Consider the following 25,139-nt stretch of genomic DNA (forward strand, 5'->3'; position numbering starts at 1 on the left):
ACCTCCAGGGAATTCCCTGTAGTTCCTTCTTTCCATCTTTAGTTGTGGAAAATCTGCTAGTCTTCAGGTCATTCTCATCAATAGTTGATCTGTAAATAGTTGTAATTTTGGTGTGCCGATGGGTGGAGGTGAGCTCTGGGTCTTCCCACTCCATCATCTTGGCCACGCCCATAAATGTCTAATTCAAAGACACCCAGTCTACAGTATTTCCTTATAGCAGCCCAAGCTATGACAGATTTTGGTGCTGAGAAGTGGGGTGCTGCTATAACAATTACCTAAAAATGTGGAAGCAGCTTTTGAACTGGGGAAAGGGTGGAGGTTGGAAGAATTTGGAAGTACATGCTAGAAAGATAGATGTTTCTGGTGAGGGCTCAGAAAGAAAAGAGGAGAGGTGGAGAGAAAGCTTTCATTTTCTTAGCAAACACATAAATAATCATGAAAAGAGTGTTGGCAGAAATATGGATGGTAAGGTCCACTTTGTTGAGGTCTTAGAGGGAAATGAGAAACATGCTGTTGGACAATGTAGAACAGACGATCCTTGTTATAAAGTGGCAAAGAACTTGGCTGAATTGTGTCCTAGTGTTTTTGCAAGGTACAGCTGGAGAGCAATGAAAATGAATATTCAATAACTGAATTATTTTGCTGTACACTTGAAACTAACACAATATTGTAAGTCAACTATACTCCAATAAAATTTAATAAAAAAGAACAAATCCTGCTGCAAGTAAAAGATCAAAGTTAAATATTTAAGTCATATTTGTAAAAAAAAAGAAAATGAATATTCAGTGAAGAGATTTATAAATAAAGTGTTTGAAGAGTAGCTTGCTTCCTCCTGACTGCTTACAATAAAATGTGAAAGGAAAGAGATGACTTAAAGAAGGAATTGTTAAGCAAAGGGAACCAGAATTTAATGCTTTGGAAAATTCTCAGCCTGTCCATATCCCAAAAAATGAGCAAATGTGTTTGGAAGAGAACACTAAAGGGTGTGGATGGACTATCAAATGATAAGAGATTATTGGATTACAGGAACAGAAACACTGCCTGTTTGTGCTGAAGGGGACTGAGATGGGAAGAAATGCTTTCAGATGTTGATTCTACAGGACAGGATGATAAAGCTACTTGGCTATGAATGTGCACTATTCAAGAAAGGGGAAGAATGATCCCAAAAGCAATTCAGAAATCATCAGGGCCATCACCTTGGTTTCAACAGGACAGACAGGCTTCATCTGAAGTCATGGGGGCAGGACCCTTGCCTGGGCAGAGCTGCAAAGGCAGGACCACAACCCAGTGGATCCGGAGGGCAGAGCATCAAACCAAAGAGGATTATTCTCGAGCCTTAAGATCTAAAGGTATTTGCCTTGCTAGAATTGGACTTGGTTGGGACCCATCACTCCTTTCTTCTTTCTGATTACTCCTTTCTTTCTTCTGATTACTCCTTTTTGGAATGAGAATGTCTACCCTATGCCTATCCCACAACTGTATTTTGGAAGTAGATAACTTATCTGGTTTCACAGGTTCACAGCTAGAGAGGAATTTTGTTTCAAGATGAATCATACCTAGAGTGTCACCTATATCTGATGTAGATAGTATTTAGATACTTTATTTTTTTAAGGAAGGCTTTATTCTTTTTTTGACTGCACCACACAGTATGTGGGATCTTAGTTCCCTGACCAGGGATCGAACCCATGCCCCCTGCAATGGAAGCATGGTGTCTTAACCACTGGACCACCAGGGAAGTCCAACAGTATGTAGATACTTTAGACATTAGAGTTGATTCTGAAGAGTTAAGACTTTGGAGCTGTTGGAATGAAGTGAATATATTTTGCATGTGAGAAGACATGCATCTGCAGGGCCACATATTTTGTAATAGCAGCCTGAACTGACAAAGACAGATCATGTTTTCCTTACAGGACCCTGGGTTTGATTTTGCTTGAAAGCCATAGCTTAATTTTAGCCCTGGTTGCCATCTAGAGAGACTAAAAAATTTCAAAATCATCAAGTCCTGACTCCTTATTGTTCAATAATTTATCTCTCTTCTCCCATTTTACTACAAGAAGCAAGACGAAACCAGGCAGCACCTTTTGCTTGGTAACTGCTTTAGTTAGATCACCCAGTTCACTAGGAACATTTTCTCTTTCCACATACTTGCAGATGATACTATTGCTAAACCTTCTGCCACTTCATAACAAGGATCCTCTTTCCTTCAGTTTCCAATAACATGTTCCTTACTCCCTTTTGAGCACTCATTGGCAGCATCATCAAAGTCCAGATTCCTACTAAGTTTGTTCAAGATAATTTAGGCTGTCTCTAACACACTCCTCAAAATCTTTCCTGCTTCTGTCCACTGCCTGGTTCCAAACCACTCCCACATTTTAGGTAGTTGTTAAGACAGCACCCCATTTCCAGGCACCAAAATCTGTATTAGTTATCTATGCTGCATGACAAATTGCCCCTAAATTTAGTGCTTTAAAAACAGTTATTATCTCACAGTTTCTGTGGGTCAGGAATTTGGACACAGCTTAGCTGGGTGCCCCTGGTACAGAAGGTTGCAATCAAGTTGTTGGCCAAAGCTGCAATCATCTCAGGGTTCAACTAGGTGAGGATCCATTCTAAGCTCACTTATGTGACCACTGGCCAGGCCTCAGGTTCTCACTGACAGTTGGTGAGACATTAGTTCCTTGACAATATGGAGCCCTCTATTGGGCAACTATAGTGGGCTGACTAGTATCCCCTCCCCCATTCATGTTCACATGGAACCTCAGAATGTGGAAATAGGGTCTCTGCAGATGTAATTAGTTAGGTTAAGATGAGGTCATACTAAATTTGAGTGGGCCCTAAATCCAATGACTGCTGTCCTCATAAGAAGAGAGAACATAGAGGCACACAGAAAAGGTCATGTGGAGATGGAGGCAGAGACTAGAATAATGTACCTATAAGCCAAGGAATGCCAAGGACTGCTGGAAGACTCCACTCTTCCCTAGAGTCTTCAGAGGGAGCATGGCCCTTATGACACCTGGATTTCAGACTTTTGGCCTCCAGCACTGTAGAGAATTTCTGTTGTTTTAAGCCACCCAGTTTGTGGTAGTTTGTTATGGCAGCCCCAGGAAACTAATAAAGCAGCTCACATTTTTGACCTGGCTTTCCTCAGAGCAAATAAGCAAGAGAATAGGAGAGAGAGGGGTACCCAAGATGGAAGCTACAGACTTTTTGCAACCTAATCTCAGACATGCCATCCCATCATTAGAGGCAAGTCACTCGATCAGCCCACGAGCAGGGTGAGGGGATTAAACAAGATCATGAATACCCAGAGGTGGGCATCATTGAAGGCTATCTTAGGCTATCTACTACCTCCCCAGCAAAAAAATGGAAAAAATGGAGGAAACCTCTCCTTCCTCAGGGCTCTGCCTTCTCCATTCCTTGATTCCTTCAACAAATATTTATTAAACACCTACAGTGGGCCAGCTGTTGGGGATGTGACCAATAATACAGACAAGGTTCTTTCCCTTGAGAGTATTTAGTCTAGTGTGGGAGAGAACACTAAAGAAAAAAAGCAAGTGGATATATAAATTAAAATTGTGATAAGTACAAGGAAGTAAATTATGAGGTAATAGGAATATCTGATTTAGATTGAACCAAGGGTCAGGCCTACTCTTTCTGATAAAATAGTATTTCGAATGTGGTTGAAGACTGTGTAGAAATTGGGCTGTGTGTGTTGGGTGGGGAGAGTACGTCTCTAGATAGAGAAATAGTATGTGCAGATAACAGCCAATAAGTTTAACTGCCAGACTCAGAACATTTAAGGGCAGGGATTTCATCTCTGCATCTCTACTATGTAGCAAAGTGCCCAGCACAGAGAGGCACTTGATAAATTCTTACTGAATGAATGAATGAATCCAAGGTACCTTCTATTTCCTAACTGTTATAGATAATGTCAATTCAAGTCATTTCGAAGTTTTCTCCCAAAGTTCACTGCTGGATCACTGTTCTTATTTGTATTAGGTAGCATAAACAAAGCTGCTATAATAAAAAGACGTAAATAGATAAAAGCTCAACACGAGAGGTTTTTGTGTTTTTTTTTCCCCCTCATATAACAATGCTGAGTGGGTGTTTAGGTCAACAGGGCAGAGTTCTCCTCCACCCAGGTATCTTCCATCTTAAAGCCTTGCCTTCTCCAGAACCTGGTCATCATCTTCCAGCTGGCAGAGTAAGTAAGAGCATCTGTTGACAGATTTTCTGGGCCAGGCCTGGATATGTGCACATCCCTTCTGCTCACTTTCCATTGGGGGAGAGCATAGGCATATGGCCACTTTAAGGGGCTTGAGGAATGTACTATAGGTGTATGGCCAACAAAGAGAACAACTAAATAAGTCAAATACTTGACTTATTCTCTGGTACATTACTCAAGAACCTCAAATTAACCAGATAAAAAAGAACTCTGGATTCCCTGCTTTCACTCTCATCTGAGTCTTTCATTCACTGAATGGCACCACCATCCATGCACGTTGCTTAAGGCAGTCTCCTGGAAGTTATTCTTGATTTGTTTTTGTTTTTTTGGCCGTGCTACGTGGGATGTGGGATCTTAGTTCTCCACCAGGGATCGAACCCATGACCCCTGCAGTGGAAGTGCAGAGTCTTAACCACTGGACCGCCAGGGAAGTCCCCTTGATTTGTTTCTTATTTTCATCTTCCACGTGGAGTCCTTCAGGAAGCCCTTTCAACTCTACCTCCAAAACATATCATAAACCCATCTATTCTATCTTTACTGCCACTTTCTTAGTTCAAGCTTCATAATAATCTGGGTTATTCCAAAAGCATTTTAATAACTTTCCATGTCTCCACTTTCGCTTGCCAATATTTCATTCTCCATACAGCAGAGTCTTATCTTTTAAAACATAAATTTGATCATATCACTCTTTAGTTTAAAACCTTCCAGTGGCTTAGAATAAAACCCAAAGTTCTCACCATGACCCCTAAGGGTGTATATGATACAACCTCTGCCTACCTCTCCAACCTCATCCTTTATCACTCTCTGCTACTCACCCTGCTCCAGCTACAATGATCTTGCTGCTCCTTGACCACATTTACCTTACTTCCACTTTAAGACTTTTGCACTTGCTGTTCCATCTGCTCAGAAATCCCCTTGGATTTCCAATAGACAGTTCCTTCTCTTTAGAGGTCTCAGCTTCAAGGTTACGGCCTGGGAGACCTTCCCTGATCATCTACTTGGAAAAAGCCCCCACACCCAGTTATTCTCTTACCTCAGCATCCTATTTATTTGCTTTTTAGTATCCACAAACTCTGTTTTTCCCTCTTTATTTTCTGCTTCCCTTTCTTGAAAATAAGATCCATGAGCAGGTACCGTGTCTTTTTTCTGTTTCCCCAGGGTCGAGTAGGCGTGGCACACAGCTGTGCTCAGTAAATAAGTGAATGAATGAAGAGGCATCAAGAGGTAATTAACCAAAAGCTCCTGCAAGGTTCTTTGACAGATTGTTGGTGTCGTGTAAGGAGCACAAACCTGGGTTCCGGTTCGGACTTGCCCACTTCTCAGCTGTGCGCAAATGAGTGCCGCTCTCTGAGGGCCTCAGTTACTGCATCCGTTAACAGGAAATAAGCACATACTTACCTGAAAAGGCCAAATGCCTACTTTATAAAGGAGAAAGGAACTAAGAGAAGAAAAGAGCTTCACGTAAAATAAACGCTCCGTATATATAGCTTATTATACATAATTGTTTTTACCGTAGGACCCGCCCGTGGCCTCAGTTTCCTCTTCTCTATCACTAGTCGATATCCCCGGCTCCTTCCGCAGGGTGTTTCTGGCGCCACAAATCTCGTCCGCGGCGCTAGGAGAAAAGAGAAACGCTCCCACAGCCACTAGAGTCCGGTGGTGAGGCCCAATAGCCCCGCCCCGCGAGCCTGAACCTTTTACGTCATCAACTCGGCGCCAGCGCTGCGGAGGGCCCGGGGGCCTATCCTGGGTGTGGCGCCACCTTGGGGAGGCCTTGGCGGACGCCTGCAAGTCAACTGCTTGGTTCGGGGGCGGCTCGGAAACCGCAGCTGACCGTGACGAGGGGCGCGTGGAGCCGTGGGGACACGAAGTCGGGCGGCAGGAGAGGCGGCCCGGAGCTCAGGCAGGGCACAGCGCCGGCAAGCGGGCGCTGGCGGGGCTGCCCGGCGCGGGTGTCCCGGCGATGTGTGGCGCTGAAGCGGCAGCGGGAGCAGCGGCGGCGGCGGCGGTGGGCTCGGCCTCGGCTTCGCGGCGGTGCCGGCGGCGGAGGCGGAGGCGCAGGCTCCTACTCAGGACCTGGCGAACCCGGGCCTAAGCGGCGGCCCCGCGAGGCCCCAGCACATCGCCCCGGATCGGGGCCTTCCCCGCCTCGCCCTGCCCCGGGAGCCTGCCTCCCCGGCCGGGGATGAGGCCGGGAGGCGGCCGCGCGGGGCCCAGCACAAAGGCTTGTTCCCGGGGGCCGCTGCCGCCGCCGCCCCCAGCCTAGAGCCGCCCGCCGAGGCCGAGCCGGCGCCGGGGCCGTCATCCCCGCAGGTCCCCGGGGGCGGCTGCTGCCCGTCTCCCCGAGACCCAGGGCCCCGAGCGCTGAGCCCCTTGTTCCTTCGGCTGCGGCGGGATCCGGCAGCTGCGCAGCCTCCGCTGCTCCCGGCCGTGCGGGCCCCGCGGAGTATGTGGGAGGAGAGCGACATGGAGAAAGCCATCAAGGTAAAGGGGAGAATGCCCCCTTCCTCCCCGCTTTGTCTCTGTGACATTCCTCTCGGCTCCAACCTCAGAAAGCGGAGAGAACTTGGAGCAACTCCCGGGTTTCGGTTTTCACTGGGTTCCGTGGACTGCGTTTTACAGCATTGGGGCGAAGGGTTTGTGTGTGTAGGGAGGGACATCCGACTCTCTCCGACTTACCTGCTTAAAGCAGGGATATGATTCCCCGCTTCGCTAGAATGGAAGGTGAGTGGCGTGGAGATACTTGATGTGAGTAGGACGGAGGGGGCCCCACTACTGTTTTCGATCATTCCCCAAGTGCCATTAGAATTTGTTTTCAGATGATCTGCTGCAACACCACTTGGAGAGCTGGACCTTACCCATCGCTCCAGATTTGTTTTAAATCTGCTGCTGCGGAAGGAGGTGATCGCCTTCTTACAAGACCTGTCCTTTGGCAAATAAGTTGTTCTCACTTTTCCGTGTGGTCCCTCCCCTATTCCTGTTTCCTTTTCCTTCTCCTCCTAGGTAGCGCTAAGTTTATTTAGAAGGAGCTAATGGTGTCCTGTAAGTTACTGCTCTGTTAACCAAAATAAAAGCAAATATGTGTGTTCCAAAGTGTCCCAAATAAAATGACACATTTTTTAAAACCTGCTTTTTACTCTTTTTTAAACAGGCAGACATTGAGGCATTCAGTCACAGGAGTCAGAAAGTTATTATTTAGCTGTACTTAGGAAATTAGGTTCTTATGTGAATTGAACACTAAATCTTAAAGTTTGATATGTATTATTTACTTATTTTACAGTATTAGGTCAACTCTGTGCATTTAAGAATTTCATTTTCCCTTGAGGGACAGGCAACTTGGGGTTATTTTCCCCATCAAGACACAATCACTACAGTCAATAACTAATTAATAACTTACACATCTAACAATTTTGGGGGTGGTAAAGTTTATAGAAGTCATCAGTCACTTCAAAGAAAATTCACCATTTAAACGAGGCATCAAAACAGAACATACACATTAAGGAAGATCAAACTTTAAATAATAGAAATAAAGGTTCTAAAAGACTACTTTGATAGATACACTTTTTTTCTTTTGGTTTGGATTTTATTGGTACAGCGTCGTGAATTGCCTAAAGTTATGTGATTGGGTTGTGAATCAAAATATATTTGGCAGATTTTTAAATTCAAGAAGTATTATCTGCTTTGTGCCAGGTGCTGTCTTAGGCACTTGTGGTGCAAAGCCAGACTCCTAGATGTCCCTCTTTCATAGAGCTTCTATCTAGATGGTGGAGTTAGGTAATAAACATTGCCAGGTGATATAATTAAGTATTAAAAAGTGGGGAGTACTACGTTAGGAAGGGTAGGCAGGGAAGGCTTTCCTGAGGAGGTGTCATTTGCATAGAGCTTTGAAGGGAATGAGGGAACAAACCTCCACTGTCTTGGGGAAGAATATTATAGGCAGTGGGAACAGCAGGTACAAAGGCCCTGAGGTAGGTGCGGGTCTCGTGTGACCCAGGAACAACAAGGTGGCTGGAATGCAGAGATAGAGATATGTGATGAGATAGGTGATGGGAAGCCACAGTATACACAGGGCCTTGTAGGCCATTGGAGGAACTTTGGCTTTGACCCTGAGTAGAAGGGGAAATCTCAGAGAGTTTTGAGCAGAACAGGGACATAGTTCTAGTGGGCAAATGTATAAACAGGGAAGCAGTGTTACTGAGTGGTTGTTATAGTTTCTCCAGGTTGACTGATGAGTTGAAATTCAGCCTGGCCATTCATTTAACTGTGTCCTTGAATAAGTCACTTTACTTCTTTGTCACTTAGTTTCCTCATCCATAGGAAGAGGATAAAAGAATCTCCTCAGCTTAGGGTTTTTTTGAGAATTTAATAAGCACATGTATCTAAATGTGCTTACAGTACCTAACATTTAGTAAGAACTCAATGGATATTAGCTCATAGCAACCTAAGAATGGTTTAGAAAGAGTTGGGGTTTTCTTCAGTCGGTCACTATTGTCCAACTTAGTTTTCTTAAAACTTTTTAGCTTTTCTTCATGTACTTACTAATAGGTCATTGGTGAATCCTCCTACTAATTTGGGTGTGTCCAACCAATACAAATTAGTGGAGTTGAAAATATCTGATCTAACAACCAGTACTGACGAGGATATGTTCCCTTGGCAGCAAGCCAGCATCACATCAAATAAAACTTTTGGTCTGTGGCATTGTGTTGTATTCATTGTTTTGCTTTTTTGAGGCTGTCCCTCATTTGGTAAGAACTGAGACCTCTGGAGTTCAGCTGGAAAAGCTATTTCCCTGGGTTCTCACCACAACATTTAAACTTCTGCTGCCTTTTTACCTGAGAGTGGGTGGATTGGACTTTAAGATCTCATCCTATTACTCTTCAAGGTATTAGGATAAGGCCAACTGGCTACAACCATAGACTCTGTCTTCTCATTTCTGTCTCTATTGCCATAGGCCATGACTTCACTGCTCCCAAGTCACTTAGCTAAACCTAGATAATGAACGTTTTGGGATTAGAGATTGCCTTACATATTTGTTTTCTGTTGTATATGGCAGAGTTTTTAATACTTTATGAACTTAACGAAAATTCATTTTCTTAGTTTTAAAAACATTTAAAAAATTGCAGTTATAATTCACATACCATAAAATTCGCCCAAGGTAAGTGTATAATTCAGTAATTTTTAGTGAGTTTATAGAGCTGTGCATCTGTCTTCACAATCCAGTTTTAGAATTTTTCTATCTCGCCTCCGTCTCCCCCACCCCACCCCTGTCCCTGGAAAGTTCCTTCTGCCTCATTGTAGTCAGCCTCTACTGTGACTCCCCACCCCAGACAACTGCTGATCTGCTTTCTGTCACTATTTTGTCTTCTCTAGAAATTCCAAATAATCAAAATTATATAATATGTAGTCTTATGTGTTTGGCTTCTTTTACTTATACTTTTGAGGTTCATCCATGTTAGTGCATGCATTAGTAGTTCACTCCTTTTTATTGTTGAGGAATGTTTTTATTGTTTATCCCCTGTTGATGGACATTTAGATTGTTTCCAGTTTTTAGCTGTTATGAATAAAATGATAAATAAAACTTGTCCATACAAGTTTTTGTGTGAACGTATGTTTCATTTTCTTCTGGGTAAATACCTATGTGTGGAATTATTGGGTAGTACAGTAAGTTTATGCTTAACTTTTTAAGAAATGGCAAAACTTTTCCAAAATGGAATTGTTCCAAGACCATTTGTTCAAAACATTGTCTTTTTGCTTGTTGAATTACCTTTGTTGAAAATCAGTTGATCATAAATGTATAAGTTTATTTTTGGATTCTCTTTTTTTCTTCTTTTCCTTTTTTCTTTTCTTTTTTTTGTTTTTGTTTGTTTGTTTGATTCTCTTTTCTGTTTCATTGATCCATATAACTATCCTTATGCCAGTGCCACACTGATTTGATTACTGAAGCTTTATGGTAAGTTTTCAAATTGGGTAGCATGAGAACCAACTTGGTTTTTCTTTTTCAAAATTAAGCTGGCAGGACTTCCCTGGTGGTCCAGCGGTAAAGAATCTGCCTTACAATGCAGGGGACACGGGTTCTATCCCTGGTCAGGGAACTAAGATCCCACATGCCGTGGGGCAACTAAGCCCACACGCCACAACTACTGAGCTTGCACGCCTTAGCTAGAGAACCTGTGTGCTGCAGACTACAGAGCCCACGTGCCCTGGAGCCTGTGCGCCACAACTAGAGAAGAGAAAACCTGCCCGCTGCAACTAGAGAGAAGCCCGTGAGCTGTAACAAAAGATCCCGTGTGCCGCAACTAAGACCCAACGCAGCCAAAAATAAATAAAATAAATAAATAATAAATCTCAAAAAACAAATAAACCCCAAGAAACCTAGGAAACTGAAGGTTTCTCTATATATAAAAAAATTAAGTTGGTTATTTAAGTTCTTTGTATTTCCAAATAAATTTTAGAATCAGCATGTCAATTTCTACCAAGAAAAGTGTGCTGGGATTTTGACGGGGATTCCATAGAATCTGTTGGTCAGTTTGAGGACAGTTGCCATCTTAACAATATTGTCTACTAGGCCAAGAACATGGTATAACTCTCCATTTTTTTCCGGGCTTTCCCCTATTTATCAGTGTGTTTGAGTCTTTAGTGTATAGATCTTCTTTTGATAAATTTATTCCTAAATATTTTATTCTTTATGACGCTATTAAGAGTGGAATTGTTTTTAAAAATAAATTTATTTATTTAGTTATGGCTGCATTGGGTCTTTGTTGATGCGCACGGGCTTTTCTCTAGTTGCGACGGGGCTTCTCACTGTGGTGGCTTCTCCTGTTGCGGAGCACGGGCTCTAGGTGCGTGGGCTTCAGTAGTTGTGGTGCACGGGCTCAGTAGTTGTGGCTTGCAGGCTCAGGAGTTGTGGCACACAGGCTTAGTTGCCCCGCAGCGTGTGGGATCTTCCCGGATCAGGGCTTAAACCTGTGTCCCCTGCATTGGCAGGCGGGTTCTTAACCACTGTGCCACCAGGGAAGCCCCCATTTCTAATGTTAATAACTTGTGTTTTTTCTCTCTTTCTCAGTCAGTCTAGCTAAAGGTTTGTTAATTTTGTTGACCTTTCAAAGAATCAGCTTTTGGTTTTCATTTATTTTTCTCTATTTTCTGTTTTCTACTTTATTGATTTCTGCTCTACTTTTTAATATTTCTGCTTGCTTTGGGTATAGTTTGTTCTTTAGTTTTTCAAGGTAGAAGCTTAGATTATTGATTTGTGATCTTCCTTTGTTATAGAGGTATTGATAGCTAAAGCAGTGTTTAGTGTTTTCATCTAAATGCTGCTTTAGCTGCAGCTCATACGTTTTAGCTTATTGCGTTTTCATTTTCCTTCAGATCAAAATATTTTCTAATTTCCCTTATTATTTCTTCTTCATTGGTTATTTAGAAGCATATTACTTAGTTTCTATATATTTTTAAATTTTCCAAATTTTCTTCTGTTGATTTATAGCTTAATTCCATTATTGTTGGAGAACTTTACATAATTTTAATTTTCAGAAGTTTATTGAGACTTATGACCTAGCATGTGGTTTATCCTGGAGGATATTCCGTGTGCACTTAGGATATATATTCCCCTGTTGTTGAATGGAGTGTTTTGTAGATGTCAGGTCAGGTTCATTGATAGTGTTGTTTTCTACATTCTTGCTGATTTTCTGTCTAGTTTATCTGTTACTGAGAGTGGAGGTTTTGAAATCGCCAACTATTATTTTTGTTTTTCTTTTCAATAATTATTTATTTATTTGGTTGCACCAGGTCTTAGTTGCAGCAGGGGGGCTCCTTTAGTTATGGCACTTGCACTCCTTAGTTTTGGCATGCCTGTGGGATCTAGTTCCCTGACCAGGGATTGAACCTGGGCCCCTGCACTGGGAGTGCGGAGTCTTAACCACTGCACCACCAGGGAAGCCCTTGAATTGATCTTATCATTATAAAAAGTTCCTCTCTTTCTCTATTAACATCTTCTGTTTTAAAGTCTGTTTTATCTGTTGTCAGGTATAGCTACTCCAGCTTTCTTTCGGTTACTTGTGGTATATTTTTTTCCATTCTTTTTTTTTTTCATTTTTTTAGTAAAGCATACATAGCATGAAATTTACCATCTTAACCATTTTTACCTGTATAGTTCAGTGGTATTAAATATACTCATAATGTTGGGCAACCATTACCACTATTCAACTCTATAACTCTTTTCATCTTATAAAACTGAAACTCTACCCAGTAAGCAGTAATTCCCCATTGCTTCCTTTCCCCCAGTCCCTAGCAACTGCCATTCTACTTTCTATGATTTTGACTATTCTGAATACTTCATATAAGTAGACGCATATAGAATTTGTCTTTTTGTGAATGGCTTATTTCACTTAGCATAATGTCCTCAAGGTTCATCTGTGCTGTGGCATATTGCAGAATTTCCTTCCTTTTTAAGGGTGAATAATATTCCATTGTATGTATAGCCCACATTTTGCTTATCTATTCATCCATCAATGGGCACTCAGGTTGCTTGCATGTATTAGCTATTGTAAATAATGCTACTTTGAACATGGACATACAAATATCTCTTCAGGATCCTGCTTTCAACTCTTTTGGGTTTATACCCAGAAGTAGAATTACTGGATCATATAGTCATTCTATTTTTAAGTTTCTGAGGAACCACCATACCATATTCCACAGCAGCTGTACTATTTTACGTTCCCACCAATAGTGCACAGGGGTTCCAGTTTTCTCCACATTCTCTCCAATACTTGTTCTTTTCTGTTTTGTTGTTGTTGTTGTTTTTAATAGTGGCCATCCTAATGGGTTTGAGGTAGTATCTCATTGTAGTTTTGATTTGCATTCCCCTAATGATTAGTGACATTGAGCATTTTTCATGTGCTCTAGGCCATTCATGTATCTTCTTTGGAGAAATGTTTGTTTGAGTCCTTGGCCCATTTTTTGAATTGGGTTGTTTGGGGGGTTTTTTGTTGTGTTTTAGGAGTTCTCTACATATTCTGCATATTAATCCTTTATCAGATATATGATTTGCAACTATTTTCTCCAATTTTGTGGGTTGCCTTTGTTACACTGTTAATAGTGTTTTTTGTTTGTTTGTTTGTTTTGCGGTACGAGGGCCTCTCACTGTTGTGGCCTCTCCCATTGTGGAGCACAGGCTCCGGACGCGCAGGCTCAGCAGCCATGGCTCACGGGCCCAGCCGCTCTGCAGCATGTGGGACCTTCCCGGGCCGGGGCACGAACCCGTGTCCCCTGCATCGGCAGGCGGACTCTCAACCACTGTGCCACCAGGGAAGCCCCTAATAGTGTTTTTTGATGCACAAAATTTAAAATTTTCATAACATCCATTTTGTCTATTCTTTTGTGCCTGTTCCTCTGGGTTTTTTTTTTAATTTAATTTTTTTATACAGCAGGTTCTTATTAGTCATCCATTTTATACATATTTGTATATACATGTCAATCCCAATCTCCCAATTCATCCCACCTCCACCCCCACCCCCCACTTTCCTCTCTTGGTGTCCATATGTTTGTTCTCTACATCTGGGTCTCTATTTCTGCCTTGCAAACTGGTTCATCTGTACCATTTTTCTAGATTCCACATATATGTGTTAATATACGATATTTGTTTTTCTTTCTGACTTACTTCACTTTGTATGACAGTCTCTAAGTCCATCCACGTCTCTACCAGTGACCCAGTTTCACTCCTTTTTATGGCTGAGTAATATTCCATCGTATATATGTACCACATCCTCTTTATGCATTCATCTGTCGATGGGCATTTCAGTTGCTTCCATGACCTGGCTATTGTAAATAGTGCTGCAATGAACACTGGGGTGCATGTGTCTTTTTTTTTTTTTTTTTTTTGCGGTATGCGGGCCTCTCACTGTTGTGGCCTCTCCTCCAGACGTGCAGGCTCAGCGGCCATGGCCCATGGGCCTAGCTGCTCCGCGGCATGTGGGATCCTCCCAGGCCGGGGCACGAACCCGCGTCCCCTGCATTGGCAGGCAGACTCTCAACCACTGTGCCACCAGAGAGGCCCTGAACAACACAGATTTGAACTGTGTGGGCCCACTTATGTATGGATTTTTTTTCAGTAAAGATGGATTACAGTACTAAATGATCTGTGGTTTGAAACCATAGATGTGGAACTCCTGATACGAAGTCTGACCCTAAAGTTATACTTGGATTTTGTTGTTTTTTTTGCAGTACGCAGGCCTCTCACTGTTGTGGCCTCTCCCATTGCGGAGCACAGGCTCCGGACGTGCAGGCTCAGCGGCCATGGCTCACGGGCCCAGCCGCTCCACGGCATGTGGATCTTCCCGGACCGGGGCATGAACCCGTGTCCTCTGCATCAGCAGGTGGACTCTCAACCACTGCGCCACCAGGGAAGCCCCTATACGTGGATTTTTGACTGTGCCAGTGCCAGCACCCCTAACCCCCTATCTTGTTCAAGGGTCAACTGTACTTCATTCCATGAGTCTATATCCTTATTTAAGACAGTGTATAGATTAAAAATATATATATTTATTTATTTATTTGGTTGTGCTGGGTCTTAGTTGCGCCAGGCGGGCTCCTTAATTGTGACTTGAGGGCTCCTTAGTTGTAGCTCGCCTGCTCCTTAGTTGCAGCACATGGGCTCCTTTGTTGTGGCTTGTGAACTCTTAGTTGTGGCATGCATGTGGGATCTAGTTCCCTGACAAGGGATAGAACCCAGGCCCCCTGCATTGGGAACACGGAGTCTTAACCACTGTGCCACTGGGGAAATCCCAGTGTATAGATTTCTTTAGCAGAACCCAGTCAATGTATTTGTCATTGATACATTTGAGGTAGTCCATAATTTTCTTCAATAAAGTGTCTTAATTGACCCATGCCTTTTTACCTTCTCTTTGCCATTAAAATATGTGAGAAAATATGCCATCTACACATAGAAGAGTCGGCTGATGTGAGAATGTTACTTCTTTTGCCCAGCTGGGCTTAGTGAAGTCTTAGAACTGGTTAGTGTTTATGGCACCATCAACAAATGTGCAAGAATTAAACCTGGTAAAGAGGACAACAGACGTAAGAAAAACAGGGTTCAGAGATCAGGGCTGTAGAGAGATCTGGTAGTGCTTCTCTTACCTTCTGCAAAGCCAAGTGTCAAAACTTCAGTCAGAGCCTCTATAATTTGAACTTTCTTGGCTGTCCATTAGGTAGAGTACCATCTTAATAAGCACCAGTGCAGTGAAGAATTTGGTCTAATATTATTTTTACATCCCAGGAACTGGACATATGAATAGTCCTTTGATCTGACTGTAACAAATAATTCCGTAGAATGAATCTGTCTTTTCCATTGAGTCTCCAGTGAGTGTATGTCTTCATTAGAGGCCTGGCAAATTTTACTCTACCATGAAGCATAGACTATGCTCCAATTCTTTCTTTCCCAATTCTGTCTTCCTCTCTGTCTTCTCAATACTTCTGAATCCGGCAGGATAGGCAGTGGAAACATGAAGGAGGTAGACAGGTTAAATGGGTAGGTTTGAATTCTGTTTAGGAGATGGTGAGTGGAGACCTGGGACCTCCCTAATTGGGCAGGATTCATTCCTAATCGTCATGCAGGGGCCTGGGCAGTTACCCCTGATAGCTGGGGATGATGCCAAAGATGAATGATGCTGGGGAAGAGGCCAAAGCCTTAGTTTCTAGTCTTATCAGTGCCTTTAACTCACTGTGTGACTTTGACAAGCTCCTTAACCCTGATATACAGTTTTTCAGAAGAGAGTTTGTGTAATGATTTTGCTAGTCCCTCGCAAATCAATGTCCTTCCATCACCTGGTTTTAGTCCACCTTTCTAGTCATTCATTCCATAGTTATTGAGCATTTACTATATGATGGGAACCTTTATCAAGAACTGGCAGCAGGAAGGTGTGGAGATGAAGGCTATTCTAAACGTGTTTTATACACTTACATATTCATTGGACAGAAGCTGTTTTCATCTCTGAACTTATCCTGGTGTCTGGCACTTACTAACTGCTCATTGAGTTTGTGTTACATGGACAAATATTCTGTTCCTATACCTGGGAATCAAGATTCTGTTGCTAATTATAATCTATCAGATTTTCATTGCAACAAAACAATTTGATAGTCTCATGAGTTTTGGCCTAATTTCTCCAGGTCTGTAGTCGGTTTTCTGTTCTACCCGTGGAACCCTGAAAAATGAATTTTAGCCTACCACAGTTTAAGTGTATGGCTTTCTTGCCTAAAAACATATGGCAACAGAAGCTCAATATTTAGTGACTACACAGTAATTCAATAAAAACTTTAATTAAACTGTAGAGGCTGTATCTGGAACTATTGAAAGCTATTGGAATCTATTAAAACTGTGAAGAATATAGTTATACAGTGAACGTGACAATATCTTTGTACTCAAAATAGCACTTGAAAACTAGATAAATGTACTACAATATTTATTACTATTTTATTTGAACTTTTAAGTTTTAATTTATTCAGTTATTCCAATTTGATCAACTTGTTCAAGGATATAGACCTCTATATCATAGCAGCATATATCAGACCAGTCTTTCTAGAATCTCAGAAAATATACTTGACCATTTGGCAAATAAGTACTTAGTAGTGAAACATTTTGAAAGAATATCTTCTTCCCACACTCAAGGAAAAAAAAAACCACGAGTATTTACTCACATGGACCTTGCAGATGAGCTGAAGAATTTCTTTTTATCCTAAAGTTTGCCTTCTCTTGTTGGAAAGCAATGCCTAGCATAGTCCTGTAGGCGAAATGTGTAATTATAAAGCCCTACACAAAGCTCTACTTATCAGCTTCTTTCAGAAGCTGAGATGTTGAGCATTAAGGTTTTCTGTTGTCCCACCTCTGCTTAACTATTCAGCTTTTTAACTGGAGAATCATTCTCTGCCTCCTCCATTTTTATTTTAATAGGAAACCTCCATTTTAGAGGAATACAATATCAATTGGACTCAGAAGCTGGGAGCTGGAATTAGTGGTCCAGTTAGGTAAGAGACCCATGTGCAAACTATGACACAATTGTTCTCAAGAGGACCTGTTCGAAATACATCTTAAGTTAGAAGCATTAGGTTTGCCAGATTTGTGAAACAGCCTTAATTTAACAAGCAGAGGTATTTATGATAGGCTTTTTCTCATCCATTTAGAAATATATTTAAGTGACGAAGTCACATGATCTGTAACAGAATCATTTAAGATGTTGATACCATGGAGCCACTGTATGAGTCACTTGTAGCCAGCAGAGGCCATTTTGTCTTTCTTGGCCAGCATCAAGTTGATTTCACATGTCTAAGGCCTGTGAAGGGTGGGCGAGATGCCTTTCTGCCTTTCCATCTGCTAGACCTGGGGGCAAGTTTGTTCTGATGTGCCTGGATATATTTTTGATTAGAAGCACAGTTCTCAAAGAACAGCTTGCTAAATTAGTTTTCACTGTAACTTAGATAATTTCTGATTGAACTTTTTTCTCCAAATCTAGAGTCTGTGTGAAGAAATCTACCCAAGAACGGTTTGCACTGAAAATTCTTTTTGATCGTCCAAAAGCTAGAAATGAGGTATGGTCCTTTATTGCCTTGATTTGCCTAAATATTTGAAGTGCCTAAGAATTATTCTCTTTACAAGTAAGGCAGCTTCATGGAGAGAATACAGAGATTCACAAAGAATTTTATGTTCATACTTACTCTCTTTATATTCATACTTTTTGCTATTCCATGTTATCATTATAAAGCAGTTCTTCATCCATCAATACCAAAAGCTGTTAGTGAAGTCTTGCTTCCTTTCAAACCACCTTTTGTTCTTTTTCAATTAATGCGATTCTTATACCCCAAAATACTCAGGTTTACTTCAGCTTTTGCTTATTGGAAAAGGTCTTTAAAGAGTGGAGATAAAATAGTATGAGGAAGGTTCTAGTGAATAGTGTATTGAAAAGATGTTGCAGGAGAACTCTGAGGATGTATTTCTAGTTTTTAATAATAGGCATTTGTTTAAAATTATTTGGATGTGGTGATGACATGTTAATAATATGCAATGAAGGACTTATTCTTTTGCTTAGAGATATATGAATAATTTCTGAAATAAGATGTATTATTTACCAAATTTTTCATTTGCTAATAGATAGGACAGTAGAAGTAAATAAACCTGTTGCGAGGTTTTTTTCATGGAAAGAGCATTAAGGAGGTAATCTCTGTATGAAAACACTTTTTTTTTTATATCATTCCAGGTGATAAGGTTTTTTACTGTAATAGGCTCATCCACGGGCCTAGTGTGGTCAGTTTTGGGGGGAAAGTTTGGAGAGAAAATGTTGGCATCCCCTATGTACAGAAACATTTCCTCTGTTCTTCTTTAAGGTACGTCTGCACATGATGTGTGCCACACACCCAAATATAGTTCAAATCATTGAAGTGTTTGCTAACAGTGTACAGTTTCCTCATGAGTCCAGCCCCAGGTAAGACTACACAGGGTCATTATCACATGACCACCTCTCCATATGTAAGCCAAGGTGTAGTGGGGTCTTCTTTTCTTTTGTGCCCTCTTTCTCTCCCTTCCCTTCCCTCCCTCCCTGCCTGCCTCCCTCCCTTCCTCTTTCTTTTTCTTCTCTCCTTTACTTTTTAATTTGGAAATTTTCAAACATTTGTAAAAGAATCATGTAATGAATCCTTAAGTACCCATCACCCAGCCTCAACAGTTATCAACTCATTGCCAGCCGTGCTTCATCTATACCCTACCCACTCTCCTGGCCCCCCCTGAGTAATGTGGAATTAAAACAGATTCTATTTCAAATTAGCAAAAGGAGACCAAATATTATTCTAGGCAATGTCTTAGAAGTTGATATGGCAAAAAGCCCTTATTGCTGAATCTGACATTCCTTTTAAAGGAAGAAATCAACATCATTCTTTTAGCCTCCAAATGTTTGGCAAGCTCATTGGGTGTCATTCTAAATCTTTTCCAGGGAATTCAAAGTTAAATAAGGTATGGTTTCCATTGAAGGGACTGAGATGTAAACCTATTATTCTAGCAGTGTGATAGGTACCAAGGAGAGGCATGCATAAAGTATTTTGAGCTTACAAAGGAGGAGAGCTGCCCTCTGTAGGCTAGGGAGGCGAGGTGTCTCAGAGCAGTTACGTGGGGGCGAGGACTTGAAGGGGGTGAGTAGGAGTTTTCCAGATGGAAAAAGATGGAATTTGTAAAGAAGAATGGGAAATCAAATGATTATTTCTTAAAATTGTGCTCTGTTGGTGAAAGCATTTGGATGGAAGCTGGAAGCATTTATATCAAAGAGTGGTAACCAAAATTCGGATTTTTTTTTCACAACATGAGAATTTTTGCTTTTATTTAGTAGCTGTGTAACCCTATCTGGCTATCTTGCTGGGCATGCTGTGGGTCATATGGAAAACTAGTGGAGTGGGGGCAGGGAGTAGAGAGGGGGAGACACACACACACACACACACACACACACACACACACGAGAGTGAATAACCAAGACAGCCACACACACACACACACACACACACGAGAGTGAATAACCAAGACAGCCCAACTGAATGACTTGATATTCATGTCCTATACAAAGTCGTATTCTGTTTTCGATACACTTTCAGTGTAGCTTCCATAAAATGTATATACAAGTTAAGTACAGAATCTTCAAAAGGATCATTGTCTTCAAAACTAATTCTTCTGCTTTCTTTTAGCTTCTTAGAAACCTTTAGGTCAGGGATAGTCCTCATTCATAGTGTCCAGCTGGTAGTGACAAGGGATCCAACTCAAAGGGGCTTGGTAGGACTAGATTTAGGAAGTAGTAACACTTTGTAGATGAGGTATCTAGGTTAGCTACTTGATGTTTCAGTTTTGTTTTGTTTTGCTTTGTTTTTTAACTTAACAAAATCAAATGCTTTCAAACAGGGCTCGACTCTTAATTGTAATGGAGATGATGGAAGGGGGAGAGCTATTTCACAGAATCAGCCAGCACCGGCACTTTACAGAGAAGCAAGCCAGCCAAGTAACAAAGCAGGCAAGTTAACCCCGGGTACCAATCAAACTGCCAACGGTGTTGGTTAACAAGCACAATTTCATTGGGGGGAATAAAAGAAAGCTTGAAGAAAAGCTCTATTTGATCTCTCATTGCCTGCTTTGTTATGTAATTAGAAAAGATGCCTTGACAGGAGGAATGTGACCCCCTTTTATGCTTTGGTGGGGGGAACCTGTATTCTTAAGTGGTTTTCAATTGTTTGCCTATGATAAGATTTAAATAAACTCTGGAAGGAAGGTAATCTTAACTCCTTTTTAGATTGTAGATAATCTTTAGACGTATAGCTTCCAAGCACTGTTATTGGACTTTGAGATAAAATGCTAGTGATACTACCTGAAAGACTGTATGGTGTAAAAATATGTTCTAAGGCAATTACATATAAGATACTTTATGCTTATGAGTCACCTTTCTCTCATCAGATTTTAATAGTGGTCTAAGGTCTTTGTAATTCTGGGTTATTCCTGGTTTTATGTTCTCTCTATTTTGACATCACATTTTATTGCTAGAGGAATGATGTACGTCACAAACAATACTAGGAATCCAACTGGAAATAACCTCATGAGGAGATGAAAAAGCTAAACCCTCAAGGTTTCTCTTCAGGCCAAGCAAGCAAAGCAGAGAGAAGCAGGACACGTAGCCCAACTGGTTCTTAATGAAAAAATTCTTCCAAATTTTCTGTGAGCCTCAAGCATTTTTTGATGCCTCCTTTCTGGTAGGGAGGAACTGATATTTGGAATGCCAAGGCAATTCCATACAGAGTGTTAAAGAACAGATAAAATCTGTTCTATTTGATTTTAAAAATTATAGCTTGTATTTTTCAAATATTAGGCCTAAAGGATGAGCTCTGATAATCTTCTGTAAAACCAAACTCCTTTAAATCCACCTAAACAGGCAACATTTTCAACCAGTGGGACGGGCAGATTAGAACATCAGGTGGAAAAATCCATTCAGCTGCTTTCTGTTGTTCTTGAAAGCAGAACTTCAAGTTGGGCTCCCTGAAGAGTGCAGGTTTCCTTTGAGTCAGGCGTTAGTGCCACTGCCCTGCTAGGGGGAAGCCAGGCCCTCTGAAGACTGCCTGGCCCAGTGTTTGCTTTGCAGTACTTGTCACATCTCAGATTAATGGAAGTGCAAGTATTTCATTCTTCCCATTTCATACAGGATTTAACCATCAGTTGATTATGACAAAGAATTGTTTTACTGTTGTATTTTTTCTTTTTGTTGAACAAAATACAGCTTAATTCATTTCTATTTCTTGATATCTGAAATCTTACTTAATTTCTGCTTTAAAATTGACAACTGACCACAGTCTTAATTGACTTAGTAAGGATAATTTTTTAACATCCTGAGTTCTCTAAACCAGGGGAATTAAAGAGCTATCTTTTCTAAGATATGGTTGCTCCATTATGTCCTTTCCAGATAGCTTTGGCTCTACAGCACTGTCACTTGTTAAACATCGCACACAGAGACCTCAAGCCTGAAAATCTGCTCTTCAAGGATAACTCTTTGGTGAGATGACTTGCCCTTCTGTATTTTAGTGCTGCTACTCTCAGTATAGTTCAGGAACAGTGTGTAGGTGTGTATATGTTTGGAGTGCTCTGAATCCATGGTGAAGAGGCTTTAGGCCAAAGCGCTGCAAGCAGCTTACTTTTCCCGTATCTGTTTCCTTGCTAGAGGCTCAGAGAAATTGTACCATACCCCTGGCATCGATCATTTTGGATGACACTGATGTGTGTTTGTACATAAGGACTTTAGATTTTGGATATTATTTGGAAGGACTTTGGGAAGGGGCAGGAATCTATATGCTGTTATATGTTACCTTGGAACTTAATGGTTGTGTTTAGTGTTAACCCTCATAAGGTGTGTTTTCCTCTCCAGCCCCAATCCATGCCCCATGCACTGTGTCCCACCAGATAACTTACTCTGGCTATCATGAAGCTGATGTTGAGGGTGAAGCAGCACCCTAGATTGATGAGAGATAATGGGCCAATAGAGTCAGGAAGCATCTTGATTTTAGTGCTGCCTTTACAAGTTATAAAACAGGGATAATTGTGAGTGGGTAGAAATTCCTTACTTCTGTATTACTAAGAACAGTTTCTAAATATGAATCATTGTCTCCAGAGCTGAGGACATGCTACTCATAGGTTCAGGTCTCAGCTAGAAACTCCTGAGAGCTTAAGGTAACATGTCTTGCACCTGCATTTTCCTTTAACGTTTTCCGAGAACTCTGGAGCAGTGACTCCCATTTGTTTTATTTCAGGATGCCCCAGTGAAGTTGTGTGACTTTGGATTTGCCAAAATTGACCAAGGTGACTTGATGACACCTCAGTTCACCCCATATTATGTAGCACCTCAGGTAAGCATGTGCTGTTTCTTCCGTAGGATGTGTCACCAAGCTGCCTGTAGACTCACGTTTCTTCCATTCCACAGCATGAGTGGGTATATATTACAAATGGAAGGAGGACTCAGCTTCACAAACCTATAGGCTGCTTAATTTGGTGCAGGCATTTTATTCTTTTAAAAGTAGCCTTATTGAGGTATGATTAATATACAATAAAATACTTCTACATTAAGTGTAGTTTGATGAGTTTTGACAAATGGATACTCCTGCGTGAACATCACCAAAGTCAAAATACAAAACATTTCCATCACTTCAAAAACTGTCTTGTGTGCCTTTGCAGTCATTCTGCTCCCAACTTAATCCCCTTAATTAAAACCACTGATCTACTTTGTCATTATTGGTTAGTTTTGCCTGTTGTAGAATTTCATAAAAATGGAATTTTGTACCTTTTGTGTTTCACTTCTTTGGCTCAGCATGTTTTTCAGATCCATCCATGTTTCTGTGTGTATCAGTAATTAGTTCCTTTTTATTGCTAAGTAGTATTCCATCATATGACCAAGCCACATTTGTTTATCCATTCACTGACTGATGGCCATTTGGGGTTGTTTCCTATTTTTCACCATTAGGAATAAAGTTGCTAGGAACATTCATTTACGAGTTTTGGGGGACATACCCCTACCTTTAGGTAAAATCTTTTTCCAAAATGGTTGTATGCACCACTAATGTAATGTAAATGTTCCAGTTTCTTCACATTCTTATCACCAACTTATGTTTGTTAGTGTTTATAATCTTGGTCATTCTGGTAGGTATGTTCGTGTTATTTCGTTATGGATTTAATTATAGCATTTTCCTGATGGCTACTGTTGTTGAATATTTTTTCATGTGTCTACTGGCTGTTCTATTGTGAAATATGGGTACAACATTCTGTTGTGTAGTATGGGTACAAATCTTTTGCCCTTTTTGTGTTGTTTAATAAATGAGATATAAGAATTTTTTAAATTATATTCTGGATACAAGTTCTTTGTCATATATATGTGTTAATATTTTACTGCTGCTGTAACAAATTGCCACAAACTTAGTAACTTAAAACAGCACACATTTATTACCTTACAGTTTTGGAGGTCAGAAGTCTGAAATGGTTCAGGATGTCAGCAGGACTGTGTTCCTTTTGGAGGCTCTAGGGGAGAATCCATTCCCTTGCCTTTTCAGCTTCTGAGGCTACCTGCATTCTTTGGCTTGTGGCCTCTTTTTTTTTTTTTTTTTTGCCGTACGCAGGCCTCTCACTGCTGTGGCCTCTCCCATTGCGGAGCACAGGCTCCGGACGCGCAGGCTCAGCGGTCATGGCTCACGGGCCCAGCTGCTCCGCAGCACGCGGCATTCCCCCAGACCGGGGCACGAACCCGTGTCCCCTGCATTGGCAGGCGGACTCTCAACCACTGCGCCACCAGGGAAGCCCTGATTTGTGGCCTCTTCCTCCATTTTCAAAGACAGCAGTGTAGGTAGCATCTTCCAGTGTCTCTGACTCTGACTGAGGATAATTGGTCAGATTATCCTGGGTAATCCAGGATAATCCCCCATCTCAAGATCCTTAATTTAATCAAATCTTAGAAGTCCCTTTTGCTATGTAAGGTAACATATTCATAGATTCCAGGGATTAGGACAGGACTTCTTTGGGAGGCCATTATCCTGCCTACAACATATGTATTATGAATATTTCTCTCAGTCTGTGGCTTGCATTTCAGTTTTCTTTTTTTTTTTTTTTGGCCGTGCCACATGGCATGTGGGATCTCAGTTCCCTGATCAGGGGTCGAACCCATGCCCCCTGCATTGGAAGCACAGAGTCTTAGCCACTGGACCGCCAGGGAAGTCCCCATCAGTTTTCTTAATGATCTTTTGAATAGTAGAAGTTTTAAATATTGATCAAGTCCAATTCTTTTTTTCAATGGTTAGTGCTGTTTGTTCCTAAGAAGTCTTTCCATATCCATGGAGATGAAGATTTTCTCATGTTTTCTTATTAAAGGTTATAGTTTTAGCTTTTACATTTTAGACTGTGATCCATTTGAGGTGTGTGTGTGTGTGTGTGTGTGTGTGTGTGTGTGTGTGTGTCTGTGTAAAGGGTCAAGCTTCTTTTTTTCCCTTATGGATGTCGTTGTTTCCATATCACTTGTTGAAAAGACTATCCTTGCCTCATTGAATTACCTTACAGTTTTGTCGAATTGAATTATTTTGCAGTTTTGTCGAAAATCAATTGACCATATATGTGTTGGTCTATTCTAGGCTCTATTCTGTTTATTTGATACATACGTCTATATATCATCTGGATCACTGTAGCTTTATATTAAGTCTTGACCTATATTAAGTCTTGACCTCAGATAGTGTAATAAGTCCTTCAAATGTATTCTTTTTCAAAATTGTTTTCACTATTCTGGATCCTTTGCATTTCTCTGTAAATTTTAGAATTCAATTCTCTATGACAGAAAAGCCTCCTGGGATTTGATTTGAATTGTATTTAATCTATAGATGAATTTGG

General features: G+C 41.2%; 1 protein-coding gene across 3 annotated transcripts in view; it reads left to right on the plus strand.

Annotated features, from left to right (window-relative positions):
* The first annotated feature begins 6,048 nt into the window (after positions 1-6,048).
* MAPKAPK5 (MAPK activated protein kinase 5) overlaps positions 6,049-25,139 on the plus strand; it is a 36,923-nt gene continuing 17,832 nt past the window's right edge. For 2 of the 3 annotated variants that reach the window (XM_082853783.1, XM_082853784.1), the window contains exons 1-7: positions 6,049-6,709; positions 17,166-17,239; positions 17,725-17,800; positions 18,593-18,690; positions 20,145-20,257; positions 21,692-21,777; positions 22,529-22,624. In XM_082853783.1, coding sequence (XP_082709909.1) covers positions 6,674-6,709; positions 17,166-17,239; positions 17,725-17,800; positions 18,593-18,690; positions 20,145-20,257; positions 21,692-21,777; positions 22,529-22,624 — 579 coding nt within the window. In that variant the 5' untranslated portion in view covers positions 6,049-6,673. The remainder of the gene's footprint in view (positions 6,710-17,165; positions 17,240-17,724; positions 17,801-18,592; positions 18,691-20,144; positions 20,258-21,691; positions 21,778-22,528; positions 22,625-25,139) is intronic. The other variant, XM_082853785.1, reaches the window with a different exon arrangement.

Source organism: Leucopleurus acutus (genome assembly GCF_964270905.1).
Source record: "Leucopleurus acutus genome assembly, chromosome: 13".
Lineage (NCBI taxonomy): Eukaryota > Metazoa > Chordata > Mammalia > Artiodactyla > Delphinidae > Leucopleurus > Leucopleurus acutus.